The sequence below is a fragment of the Prenolepis imparis genome, unplaced genomic scaffold (genome assembly GCF_030444845.1).
Source record: "Prenolepis imparis isolate NDT839.2.m4 unplaced genomic scaffold, iyPreImpa1.0 SCAF_11, whole genome shotgun sequence".
NCBI lineage: Eukaryota > Metazoa > Arthropoda > Insecta > Hymenoptera > Formicidae > Prenolepis > Prenolepis imparis.
The window spans coordinates 11,280,506-11,294,065 of NW_028141169.1; the positions used below are offsets into that span (position 1 = coordinate 11,280,506).

General features: G+C 37.4%; 1 protein-coding gene across 5 annotated transcripts in view; it reads left to right on the top strand.

Moving 5' to 3' along the window:
* The window catches only part of LOC145942419 (uncharacterized), a 71,114-nt gene that overhangs the window by 16,994 nt on the left and 40,560 nt on the right, over positions 1-13,560 (top strand). Inside the window, exons 1-6 of one of the 5 annotated variants that reach the window (XM_083049116.1) lie at positions 520-799; positions 1,397-1,457; positions 3,903-3,984; positions 7,667-7,752; positions 8,397-8,550; positions 9,423-9,607. In XM_083049116.1, the coding sequence (XP_082905242.1) occupies positions 562-799; positions 1,397-1,457; positions 3,903-3,984; positions 7,667-7,752; positions 8,397-8,550; positions 9,423-9,607 (806 nt within the window). In that variant the 5' untranslated portion in view covers positions 520-561. Of the gene's footprint in view, positions 1-519; positions 800-1,396; positions 1,458-3,902; positions 3,985-7,666; positions 7,753-8,396; positions 8,551-9,422; positions 9,608-13,560 lie in introns of those variants that run through there. The other 4 variants (XM_083049112.1, XM_083049114.1, XM_083049113.1 and 1 more) reach the window with 4 other exon arrangements.

Sequence of the window (13,560 nt, forward strand, 5' to 3'; positions counted from 1 at the left end):
CTCTCTCGGAGGAGCTTCTCTCGAAGAGCCGGAGTCTCTTTCATTCACGGCGTTCCCTAACTGTGTTGCTATCAGTTTCCGAATATCGTTAGCAAGTCGGCCGAATCGATTGCAGCCAGTGTAACCGAATGAATTGACCAGATTGCTAATTATGACACTTGAAATGCCGCCGCGTCGGAGAGGAAAGTGAACAGTAGCATGACATTTATCTGTCACTCGTGTTATGGAAATTAAAATAAGGGGGAAAAATTTGGAAATTGGGTGTCTATAAAAAAATTGGGCGCAATGTGGCGAGTATAATAAGCATAATTAGCACTTTCGAGCTGCTTTATTTCCATCTTATTCCGTCCTTTCGTAGGACGTGTGTATTTATGGTCAAACTAGATGTCTTTATAAATAGAATATAATTAAAAATAAATTTAAATCAATGCGGCTCAATGCCGATGAAAAAAAATAAGCGTAGCTACTGCGAAAGGAATTTGTCCAGCTTCGAAAGCGAAAATTATTAAGTAAAAGTTTTTTTGTGCTCGCGGTAAAAATTGTCTGTTCACGCGAATTATTATGTCGAAATATTTTCGCAAATTAATCTTCTGCGGTTGCTCGACGCGTTCGGGTCTCGATAGCCGTTCGATCGTCGTCGAAGACGAGTCGATCGTCGACGACGATCCTCCGAAGTTGCCGAATCGCAAGACGGAACCCGACGAGGACCTGGCGAAGCATTTTGATCTGTCCGGTATAAAATTCATCGACGACGACGACGAGGAAGCCGACCAAGACTTAGCGCCATGCACTAAGAACGGTAGTAGCCGACCGATCGATCAGATTATTCTTTTTTTATATAGAAAAGTGGGTTGATACACGCGGTGTGTAGGTCCGTGTAGTTATTCCCCGCCGAGGGAGGATGTATAAATAACCGATGGGCAAAAAATTACGAGGACACGCGCGCGAGCGTAATAAGGTTTTCGCGACGCAACGAATTTAGCCCCCGTCACGGGAAGGTTAAAAAAATCTCTCGTAGAAATGTTTTTCACCGATATTTCGAGAGGGATACGACACGGTCGAATTACGACTGACGACGGAAATAAAAAAAAAAAAGAAAAAATATATATCCGCAAGGAAAGAGAAAAAGGAATCCTTGCGGGAACGGAGGGAGAAATTAAATTAATAATGAAATCACGGCGGGTGGCTTTCTCTCGCGCGCGATATAAATGAGAAACGAAGGGAATCTTCTCCAGGCTCGCGAGATATGTACGCTTCACTTATCTCTGCCATATTCTTCCCCGTTACACGGCCGCCGTTGTTTAACCGCGGCTCCGAGTAATGGGTTCTCTTTTTTGACAGACGTGTTAAATACGCGATAAATTTGCCTAATTAATCCTTCGTGAATTTCCGACAGAAGAGCTGGACGGGCCAAACGCTGGGCGGATACGAGACGCCTGGGTTATCGCCGTCGAAAGGTGAGATAATGAGTGATTGCAATAATAATGCAGGGTGTCTACTCCCTGGAAGAACCGCGAAAACCAGGGATTGTTGGATATTTTTTTTATCTTGAAAAATTCGCGAATTTCATTGAGACTCGAAAATTTTTTTAAAAATTTTATTCTTACTTTGCACTTAAGAAACATATGTTTAATATATTTTTAAGTTTTTATTAAAATCTCATGTAATATTATTGAGTATCTTTTTTTAGTATCAAAATTAGTATCTTATCCAAGTTTCATAGAAAATTATTCAATTTTTTAATCATATTTAAATGATTTAGTACTTCTTGAAAGACATTTATAATAAATTATTTTTTGTTTTATATTTTTATTTTTGTATATATCTTTATAACGTTTAGATATAGCGATATATTGTATTTTGTTATATATTGTTCCAATTAATTTTACGATTAATAAATTAGTGTTAAATTTTAGAAAATATATATTCTTTGCAATCGTATGAATAGAAAACATTAGAAAGCGCATAAAGAAATTTTTATTTTAGAAAGCTACATTTACAAATTTTCTTATTTTATCTGAAATTTTACACAAAAATCCCTGGAGGATCAGAGAATTCTCAGGGAATTTTTTTTTTACAAGATTTGAGTAGACACCCTGTAATGGTACAATCGAGGGGTGTCTCACTGTTGCAATACATTTTTTTGGAATTACGCGCATTACTTTGCATTACTTCGCATTGATTTACAAGCATAAAACAATAATAACCCAGACAAGATTAAAACGTCTTAAAAAATAAAAATAATGTTATGACGTTTTTTAAATATATATTTTATTAAATATTATAATTTATGTGAAATATCATTAATATTTGATATTTAATTTGTTCAGATCTGATCTAATTTTATTTGTATTTTGTGTTTAAGTTTATATAAAAGAAATTTTTATTAAAAATGTTTTTTAAATTGATTTTTAAAACATTCTGAATTTTTTAATCAAGAAGTTTAAAATAAGACATTTTTTTAAGTTTATAATTGGGAATGCGCGTAACTTTTTGTTATATCTTAATTCTAATATAATATTTTAAGTGTTTCAATTAAATATTTGCAATATTAATTTTAAAAAAATATTAATTTAATATATTTTGCATAATCATAACTTTATTTTTCTTAACATTTCTTTTTATAATCATTCTAATTACATTTTTCTTACTAAATTAAACAGTACTAATATTTAAATATTGTATTTATTTAATTAAAAAAAAAATAATTAACATAATTACACGCATTTCGTCGCATTACTTAGAATTATACGGCGCATTACATGGAATTACTTAGAATTTTCGGTAATATTCGCAATACATGTACAAATGTTTAATGAGTGAGACACCCCTCGGGTACAATAGTAAAGATTGTCATCTTGCGAATGCGTGAACGATATTAAGTCTGTATACGCATCTTATTTAGTTTAGATATAAGCACACGCGCGCGCGAGGCGGGAAATCTCTAATAATTGTGCCCCGTTTCTATATAGCGTAAATGCATTCCTCTCGGGGCGCGGAATCGCGTGTATCGATTAAACGTCATATAAAAGGCGGTTATGTCCGGCGGCGGGCGAATATGTGTTTTTGATCGAACGCGAGAATGCGTCATCTAAATGTCACGAGAATCCCGCGGAAGCATGCGTTTCAATCGAATCCGATAATGACAGTCCGTGATGAGATATCGCGAAATCTCGGGAAAAGAGTTCCGTATTTTCAGACATCTCTCTCTTTCTTTTCTCTCTTTTTCTCTCCTCTCTCCCTCTTTCTTCTTTTTAATATTTCCTCGCTATTCGGAATATATCGATCTACTAGTCGGCGTTCTCTCTTTTATACCCAGATGCTTCATTACTGACATTAATGGTACCTCGATGTTAATGCCAATAATACGACAGAATCAATTTTGCGCTCTTACTTATCTCGATACCACTTTTTTTTCCTCGGATACGAAATTTAATCGTTCAAAGATATGATTTATCTCATCCACGGAAAGTTTCCATTATATATATGTACGTGTATTTTATTTAGGAAAAAAATCGCGTCCATTAAATTGCCCCTGATTACTTGGACCATTGTTTTCCGAGAAAGAATCTTTTTAGTATAGAAACGAATAATCTATCTATTTCTCTCGCTCTTTCTCTCTTTCCTCTCGACCTGTCTTTTCGCTGTTGCAAATTAGATTTCAACAACAGTGTTCTCAGTCGCAATTTGCAAACGCAGTTGCATTCGCATGCGTTTTTGAGCGAGAAAGAGAAGGAAGGTGAAAAAGAAGCGCGTGGAAATAGAAAAAAACACACCGATAAGAATTGTCTCTGTCTCTTCGTGACTCACTCTCCTCCATTCTAGTATCTCGTTCGCCTTCGCGCAAGGATAAACAGCGAAGCGACACGGCTTTAACAAACGTACGTTTCCTCTGTTTGCAGGAGCGCGCGGGAGAGGCTGCAGAAACTGACGGCGCTGAAGAAGATCCAGCCTCGCGATATCCAGGCCATTTTACATCAGCAGGTACGTGAGAGCGTTAGACACGTAATTAGTTGAATCGCCTGTTAATATCGTGTTCGAGCGATTCGATGGCTCCACGAGACGAGATACGATCTTGTACGCCTCTCTCTTTCTCTTCGTTTTCCTCTCTCTTTTTTTTTTCCTCTCTCATTTTCTCACCGCACCCAAGAAGGTGAAGGAAAGTCACTTTTTATGCCAGAGGGATCGGCTTTAGATTCATCGTCGTTTTTAAGCAAACGTGATTTTTCGCGATCGATTTTTACACGCAGGTCATCGTCTTTTTGCGATATCTCGATTATTAAAGTTTTAAAACGTTTAAAAGAATGGAGTGAGATAGTTTCCAGTGGTTTCCGTAACATCTGGCGCTTTAAATTCTCTCTTTTTTAATCTTACTACTTTTAACAATCTCGTTAAAAATAATTACATTTAAGATACGCTTTTTTTTTTCAAAATTTCTTGATTTTGAAATACTTAGCAAAGCGAATATTAATGTAATTTTAGGTATCTCTATTATATATTACATTTAATAAATAACTATATAATTTAATGGGGAAAGTCCCGAATATATAGCTTAGAATATTAGTTACCATAATTAAATTTTAGCATAGTAATTAAATTTCAGAGGTAATGCAGGGATGTAATATAGAGATACCTAAAATTTAGCTACGGCAGCTAAAATTTTTTTCCGTGTTTGCTAAATATTTTAAATGCAAGAAATTTTGAAAAAAGCGTATCCTAAATGTCATTATTTTTAACAAGATTGTTAAAAGTAAAAGATTAAAGAGGAAACTTTAAAGATGTAACGAAAACTACGAGAAACCATCTTACTCATTCTTTTAAACGTTTTAAAACTTTAATAATCGAAATATCGAGATAAAGAGACAACCTTCCTAAAAAAAAAATCAAAAATTTATCACATTTTTCTTAAAACGGCGCTGTAATAAATAGGAATGCCTAAAATTTAACAATGATAATATTTTTCTCCGTATATAGACATAATCAATTGCGAGGCGATTCGTCGACTGGGAAATACCGATATACCTAATGCAATCTGCGAATAGAAGCGCGCGTTAAAAGCGACAGACGGACGTAGCATTCTCTCGGCGCTTCCGTCATCCGGGGCCCCGATTCTTATTCCGCTCGCGCGCCGCCGCGGCTAGATCCAATCCGACATGCTAAAAGCGCGAATCCCGTCGCGGCTGCGTGCAAATGAATCGATCGGGCCGCGAGCGAAATCGTTACTCTATACGCGCGGAGGCTGCTTATGAAATGCGGAATGCAAAGTAAATGAGTGGCGGAGAGTGAGCGGGAACACGGCGCGATTATGCGCGGCCTTGTTTACGCCAGAGAGTGCCGGAGCTTATACGTAATGTATGTACGCCTGTGCTCGTTTCTCGGTTGCATCGCTCGCGCGTCCGAATTCCCCGGATTTTACGATTACGCAATTATGAATTTTATGAGGTCGCCGATGACGCGTATTCCGTAAAGAAAAAAAAAAAGGCAAAAAATAATGCACGCACGCGTATATTCCTTGTCGACATCTCTTTCTCGATATATCGATACCCGATGTATCGATCAACGAATTGGCAATCAAACGGCGAAATATCGCTGTCACGCTTTATTCGATGGTATCTCGGAATTTTCAGCGGGAACGGAAGTCGATATTATTTATGAACTCGCGTTTCCGATACGCTATGACCGCGCAAAATTCTTTAAAATTCTTACGCGCGCTTTATAAATATGGAAAAGAATTCCTCCTCAATATATTCGGATATTTTTGTAAATGGATATAAGATGTCATATCTACAAATATTATAATATTATAAATATAATTTAATATTAATATAAATACAAATCTAATTTATAATATTTATATAATAATATAAATATTATATTTTATAATAAATAAATAATTTATATAATATATAATTATAATAATATATAATTGACGCTTTTCTATTTTTGATGAGGAAGAGGGGAAGGAGATATTGTTACCGTACAAAAGAGACCTGAGAAAAATTCCGCGCATTGTTCTTTATTAACTGCGTTCCGATCGCGATATTTTAGGGTAGTATGCGGGATTGTTTCGCGCGTGATTGCGATACGGCATGCGGGCTTAAAATCTATAATATAGCAGGCACGCACGACGCGAGTTTTCGCGCGAAATACATCGAAGAAACCGCACGAAGGATGTCGTAAGCACATGCATACACGATGACGGGCGGTTAACGAGTTTTCTTGATTCGTATCGTTTGCAGCGCTTATTGCTGTATCAACAGCACCGACGGTATTAATATGCTCCTTTTTTCATATTAGCGCGATAATTCAGTTAAATGAAAGGCGCGAGAGATAACGGGACTCCGGTTTAATTCGTCGTGCGACGATGATATTATTCGGGAAATTGTCCGACCATTCTACCTCGTCAATTTTTTTTTCTTTTCCCGACGATGGTATTAGGATGTGGCGAAAGAGACGCTTAAGACATTCAGATGCTGATGAGTTTTTAATAGTAAACGAGTTTTAATCAGACATTTTTACGCGTGAATCTGTCTCTTTAAACTATTCGTATGGGGTTTCAGAATTACAGTCGTACTGTCAAATACTTTCGACGATGTACAAAATAAAAAACGGATGAAAAATTTCAGTGGTACAATAATAATATAAGATGCGATCAATAACAATATTTATTATTCAACTGAGAGAGGAAAAAATGGCAAGAAGAGGGAAATTATTTATTTTATTTCTTCCTCTCTCACATATTTTAAATTATTTTATTTTTAAAAACATTTTTTACATTGATATATATATTTATATATATAATATGAAAAAAGAGTAGGTGTATATATATATATATATATATATATATATATATATACATATAAATACATATAAAATACATATAAAATACATATAAAATACATATAAAAAATGTTTAAATTAAAAAAAAATGTTTCTAAAAATAAAAACAATTATATATGTATCTATATGCATATAGATGTTGTGAGGAAAAAATGTTACGAGAAAAGAGAAGTGTTAGAATTCCTTTTTCGTGACGATATCATCGTGACATTGGCCCAGTATTTGCACGTTTGCCGTTCGTTTATCGCGCTAAAAGATTGCTGACCGGTTTTCTGAGTTTTATGCAACACGTTCACGTTTGTTTCTTTTCTTTACGATTGCGTTTATGACGAATACTAATTTTTTATTAAAATTAGTATTGATTCCCCACTTGATATAAAGCGCGCGCGCGCTCGACGTGTCGCGAATTAAATAGATAGTTACGCGTCGAAGGTGGAAATAAATGCGGAGATTGTGTTTTTTTCCTAGAAATACGGAAGCGACACGAAAACGAAACCGAGTGCTATCCGGCTTTTGCTGTTTTTTTTTTTCATAAAGCTAAATTGAATGCTATACGCCGTATGTCACGTGATCGCGACATACATATAACTATACATTCGATTAAATTTTTAATCATCGTGCGGCTAAATACAAAACGCAATCACGAGATGGGATTTATTATTCGTCGCTGATGTAACTTTTTCGCGGAAAATTTCGCACGAGACACACATGATATACAGCGGATCTAATATTATCGGAACAAATCTATGATGTTGGCAATCGATCAAAGAGTTGATTCTTTCAGAATAAAATCCAGCTAATTTGTATGTTTGTGCGAATGTTTCAGATAAATGACGCGGTAGCGTCCACGAGCGAGGATTCCGCTGCGAAAGACGTGTCGAATGGCCAAATTACGGTTACTTTGGCAGACAAGTAAGTTTTATCCATTTTTTTATATTTTATTCTCTCTTTCTCTCTCTCTCTCTCTCTATTATATTGTTCTATTTATATTATTCTTATACCATTCAATTTTTTTTAGAAATAATATTTTATTATTTTCATAATAATTATATTATTATTTCATTAGTTTTATCTTTAATAATATTCATTGTGCCGAAGAGGGATAAACTTTGGTACGATTTTTTATGAAAATTTTTATTCTTGAACCTGGGGTTCAAAAACAAAGGAGTTCAGAAATGCCGCAGTTAATTTGAAAAATAATTCGTATTGAACATAGTATAGTGTCTTGCTTTGTAGAGATATTTGTAATTAATTTCTGAAAGCTTAATATCCCCTGAGATTCCTGTCGAAGCATAATAAATCGCCAATGGCTGTTGTAAAAGCAGGGAAAATATGCACAAGCGATACCTATAGAAGACACGATATATGTCGCAGGCCGGATGTGACAAATTGCGCGATTGTCGCGATTGATATCCCTTTACAATGTCGCCCTGTTTTTATTTTGTATACAAACGAGGGAAAGGCGGAAGATGGTTTCGCATTTTACACAGCCATATTTTGCATTTCTTATTAGAGGGCTTATGAATTAATTCGATCGTGTCTTAATTGTTTTTCAGGGAATTGGGCACGAATGCTTTCTCCACGAAACTTAGCAACGGTACGATTCCCAAGGGATTAGCGAGAGAGGCTGACATTCGAGTGGAACACGTTTCGCAGGAGCGGAAGGACGCTTTGGAAAAGCAACATAGCTACGAAGAGGCGAATCTCTTGGTTAGTACATGCTCTCTCTTATGCAATTCGTCTTCAAGTTCGCAAATACGAACGAAATTATATTCGGAAAAATTTATCTTCGGAATGATATTCTCCACATTTTTTGTTCTCTTATAATATCAAGTTATTAATTATTTTACTAGATTTATATATATAGAATATTTTACTAGATTTATATAGAATATTTTATTATATTCTTTTATATATTAAATTTCCTAATAAAAATATAAATATTCAGAGGCATATTAGGTTTCTTATATGTACATAAGTGGATTGTAGATTTCTTACATTGTGCAATACTAAGCTACTATAATTGTAGTAGCTTTCACAGACACATTTTTTTTCAACGCTACATTCCACTGGCACCGATCGCGCATTGCTTACATAAGTAACATCCGTTGTAGATTTCTTAAGTAATTATTAAACAGTTTCCTGGAATAGTAAATCGCCATCGGTAATTTATCGTGCTTAATTGTCAACGTTAAGCACGTTAATGTGAGCCTTGACTCGCAGAAGACTACTGTTATTTACGTTTCACAGAATGTTTCTTTGAATTAACGGGTTGGGCTACAACTATTTCCTTTGAATTAAATTAGGTCCCAGCTCGTAATTAAGCAATTCTGTGTATATATTGATACATCGATAATCAGTGTCGAGTTTACTACTCTTTGTCATTAAAAAATATCTAAAAATAATTAACAAAAATATTTGACACACACATAAATAAGACATCTAATCTAAATAACGTCGTTAAGGAGGAATCTGTGCTCGAAAAATTTCAAATCGCTGACTCGAAAGGACGATAAGGCGCGATAATAAGTTCTGATTCATCTTGGATGTCACTTGAAAAAAGAATGTAAAATTGTTTGCAGCAACCGGTGCAGGGCGGAAGGATCGGCGAACGTCGCTCGAGCAGCCCCTTCCAAAATGGTCGGACAGAAGTGCTGATTGGCGAACCGGAGGGCGGCCCGAGGTCGCCGCGGGGATCGACGTCTTCGGCGGTGAACGACGGCAATTTCCTGAATCCACCGGACGAGCGAGACGAACCAATTTGCAGGTAAGGAGCACGTTAGACTGTAAATGCGCGAGAGCGTTTTAAGAGAGCCGGGAAGCTCTTACGCCTCCTCTTCAAATCGTTCCTCGATCGATGGCGCTTTTCGCCCTATTGTAGGCGCCGTCCTTCTTACATTAAGTAAGTCGGAATCCGAGTTCTCTCCGTTTCCGTGCGAATATAACTATTTCTACCAGGCGTTTATATATCTACTAAAAAACGCGGTGAACATTTTTTTTCACCGGTTTATCTTTGAAACTTGATATACAAATTTTTTTTATCGCCTTGGTTCTCTCTTTCTTTCGCTCATTAATTATTATAGTTTATCGCTTATTCAGTCGCTACTAATTAAGGGCTGATTCTGTTCTGAGAACTTGTAACAGGGTGATTAAACAAGTCTGGCAAGAGACTCTGCCCTGTGAAATTTGATTAGCATTTTTCAACAGCTAGTTTGAATATTTGAATTTTAATCGCGAGTTTTCGCGATTATAATATATATTTTTATCTGTCCTACAAGAGCGCACATTTGTGCGACAAGTGCCTAATGAGACAATTATTTTAAATCACTTTAAAATCTATAAATCCGCGCGTTCTGCTTTACCTAGATAGAAAAGTATAAATTCAGCTGATACTCGCTGGATGTCGCCATGAACATACTTACTTAGTCGTGATCTTTTATAAAAGCCGAAGAGAGAGCCGAAGAGATTCTTCTGCAAGCAGATATGAAAACACATATATATATTTTTATTTTACGATATAATAATATATCCTGACAACTGCGCTCATCATTTATAATATATTCTTTTCTTGCCAGTCGACACGATACTTTTATGATTAAAAAGTCATTATGTGAAATTTTCTTTATAAAATTTATTATCTGTTAGCTTTAATGATATGCATCGGATTTTTTCACTAATGAGCTTTTTGAAAAAGATAACTCCATTATAGTTTGCGAAGATTTTTCAAAGCCCCCGACTTTAATTTTAATAATGGATTCTAAAATTTTATTTATAAAAAAAGATTTTTGCAAAAGAAAAGGAAAAATTATTTGATTAAATTATTATTCGATAAGGTTGAATTCTAAAAAAAAAATCACACGAGTGCGATTTAATTCGACGCGATTATACGGGGTTCTCGGCTTCTTGAGTCCTTGCAACGAATCTGAAATGCACCGCGAGAGTCCGCAATTTTGGAGCGAAATTCGATTCGCGAAGAGTGCATCTTCGAATAATCGTCAGCCGATCAAATACGGTGGACGATCCATTCGGGATGGGAGTCGAGCACCAGGTCGAAGGCTCCACTCGACTTTTTCCCTCCAGAGAGTCAAGTCACTTCGCCGGTATTTCACGCTCGCGACACACCCATCCTGAGCCGGTGTGAGTGCAGCCTAAACAATGCGTTTTCCAGTCCTCGGTATGCAGCGCCTCGACAGAGGCCTGATCTCTCTCTCCTTTTTTTTTTCCTCTTTCTCTCTCTCCCTCTTTTCTTCTTTCGCTGAATTTTGCCTTCTCCCTCCTTAATCCCTCTTTTCTTGCCGCGCAGCCTCTCGCTGTCTCTCCTCCTTCGCGCGGTTCTAACATGACACGAGAGGGATGCATGGCATATATAAGGACTCGTGTGCGAAGGAAAGAGAGAGGAGGACTTGAAGTGCGTCGACTCGGCACGAGTGCGGACCTGGGCACCTCTTGTGTGGTACTCATATACCCGTATATAAGATTCTCCAAGTTTCCGCGCGATTTTTCGCGTTATAGTCTCGCAATTAACGCGATTCTTCTGATATGCGAAGAATGTACTATTTACTATTAGAAAGCCCGACGTTTCCGGGGAACATCGTTTTATAACGATAAGAGACGCTCGTCTGCTCTTCTCCTCTTCTTCTTTCTCTTCGCTTTTCTCTAGATACACTCTGCGAAATCCTCCTCGCAGAAGCTTCTCGTTGTTCGTCGCCCTTTAATTCTCCAACTTGACAAACAGGAATCGCCGCTCGTCTCCTCGGAGGACTCGTTTAAAACTTTGGCGTCAAACGATGCGCGACGACGAGAGGCGGACAATAATTAACGCGCAAATTATTAACGGTGCGATGGAAAGTTTAATAGTGTCATAACTAGACGCGTCTCCGGGCCGAGCCCGAGAACAGATCATAGGTAACTTATTCATGAGTTCGCGGAGCAGGTCGCTCAGATGCGAATGAATGCGCTCTATTGACACCTTTTTTTGACGAGGGAGACCGCAGAATGAATGCTCCGAAAATGAATGCAGCGGTGACCAAAAATTAATGCGAAACAGGCTCTTTCTCTTCCTTTTTTTGAGAGAGAGAGAGAGAGAGAGAGAGAAAGAGAATATCGCGGTACCATTCGTTTCTTTAAATCTACTCTAGTAATCTCGATCGGAGCCCGGAAACTGTCCCAGTTTTCACGCTTCAAAGCGAGAGGCATCTCATGCGCGACGTGTCCTAAAAGCCCCGTGTGATTATTGCAACTAACGCATTTTTTTCTCTTTTTTTTTTTTGGTACCGCAGAATTCCATTTGCGCACAAGCCGGTTTTTGCGTTAGCATTATTACATCCTAATTTTTTTTCGACCGAAATCTCCTTTACGACTGCCGCGATGTTCGTCTTCAAAACGCAGAGAGACGAGATCTTCTTATCGCTCGTGTTTAATCATTAAGCAAATTTTACTGCGCTATTAACGTTTGATAAGAAGAATTTAAAAAAAGAGACGAAATGGAGGAGGGCGCGTAAAAAAGAGAGAACATTCAATTAAATCTTGTTAAAGGAGATCAGCTGATTTTAAATTGTCAAATCTGTCACTTTTGACTTTAGAGGGATTGGCCTTTGAAAGATGCGTGAAATTTATCGAGCAACTAACGAGGTAACTTTTCAATGCGATGTTTGTAGAGACCGCACCGTTTAATTTCGTAAACCTCACGTTCGTTATCCGTTCGTCAGCGATATCGATTCCTCGCTCTCTCCCTCGTAATCGATACCGTCCGATACCCGCAATGCAACTGCGTTTACGCTTCGGAACGGTGACATTTCTTCACGTCGGCATTTGCATCGGACAGCTCGACCAAGGATCGCCTTAAAAGAACGAGTGTATCGCGATCTCCTATAAGGTCATCTTTCAATGTGCTACCCATCGCATCGTACATCGAATTATTCATTACAGCAGGCAAATATGAATTTTTACATTTATTTGTTTCTTTTATTATATTTATTTATATCTCTCGAATTTTGGGAAAATGAGTGATTATATTTTTTGACAAATTCTCTACCCTGCTTTCTTGTAAATATAGTTTCTCGAATTAATTCGCCATATTTTCGACAATAAATTCACGCAGAATAATCGCCAGTCTTCATCTACTTTTTTCGCGAATTTAATAAAAAAAAGGAAAGAAAAATGTTTAGCTGAAAAGTAGCAAGTCCGATAATTTAATCGAGAATTCGCACGGAGGATCCGGCGTGTAAACGGCGCGTTTGCGAAACGTTTTTCCGGATCGCGAAAAAAGGCGGATGACAATTTGTGCGCGTACGTGCGAGAGATTCGCGCAACGACATAGGGGATAGAGGCGAATGCATTTCAAGTGCATTCCCGGTGATTGAAGCCGTTCCTGCGGTCCGTCGTTACTCGTTATACATGCACAGTGTTTTCTCTCTCCCTCTCTTTCTCTCTGTGACTCGTTCGTGTGCGACACACAGTCGCGGAATACCGATTGCTCACTCTCCCATGGCGTTTCCTGTTCCGCGACCACGCAGTAGTATACATTCCGCTTTCAAAGTGAAAAAAAAAAAAAAAAGAAACGAAAACACACGCGCAGAAGCAGAAAGAGGAGAGCGATGCGTGGATGAACAGACGGGAATGAGATGACAGGCGCGGAAAGGTGGAACAGAGCGAGACAGGGAGAGGATAGATATATAGCTGGCGATGGGGGATGACGAGGATCGGTGATGTTGTATACAT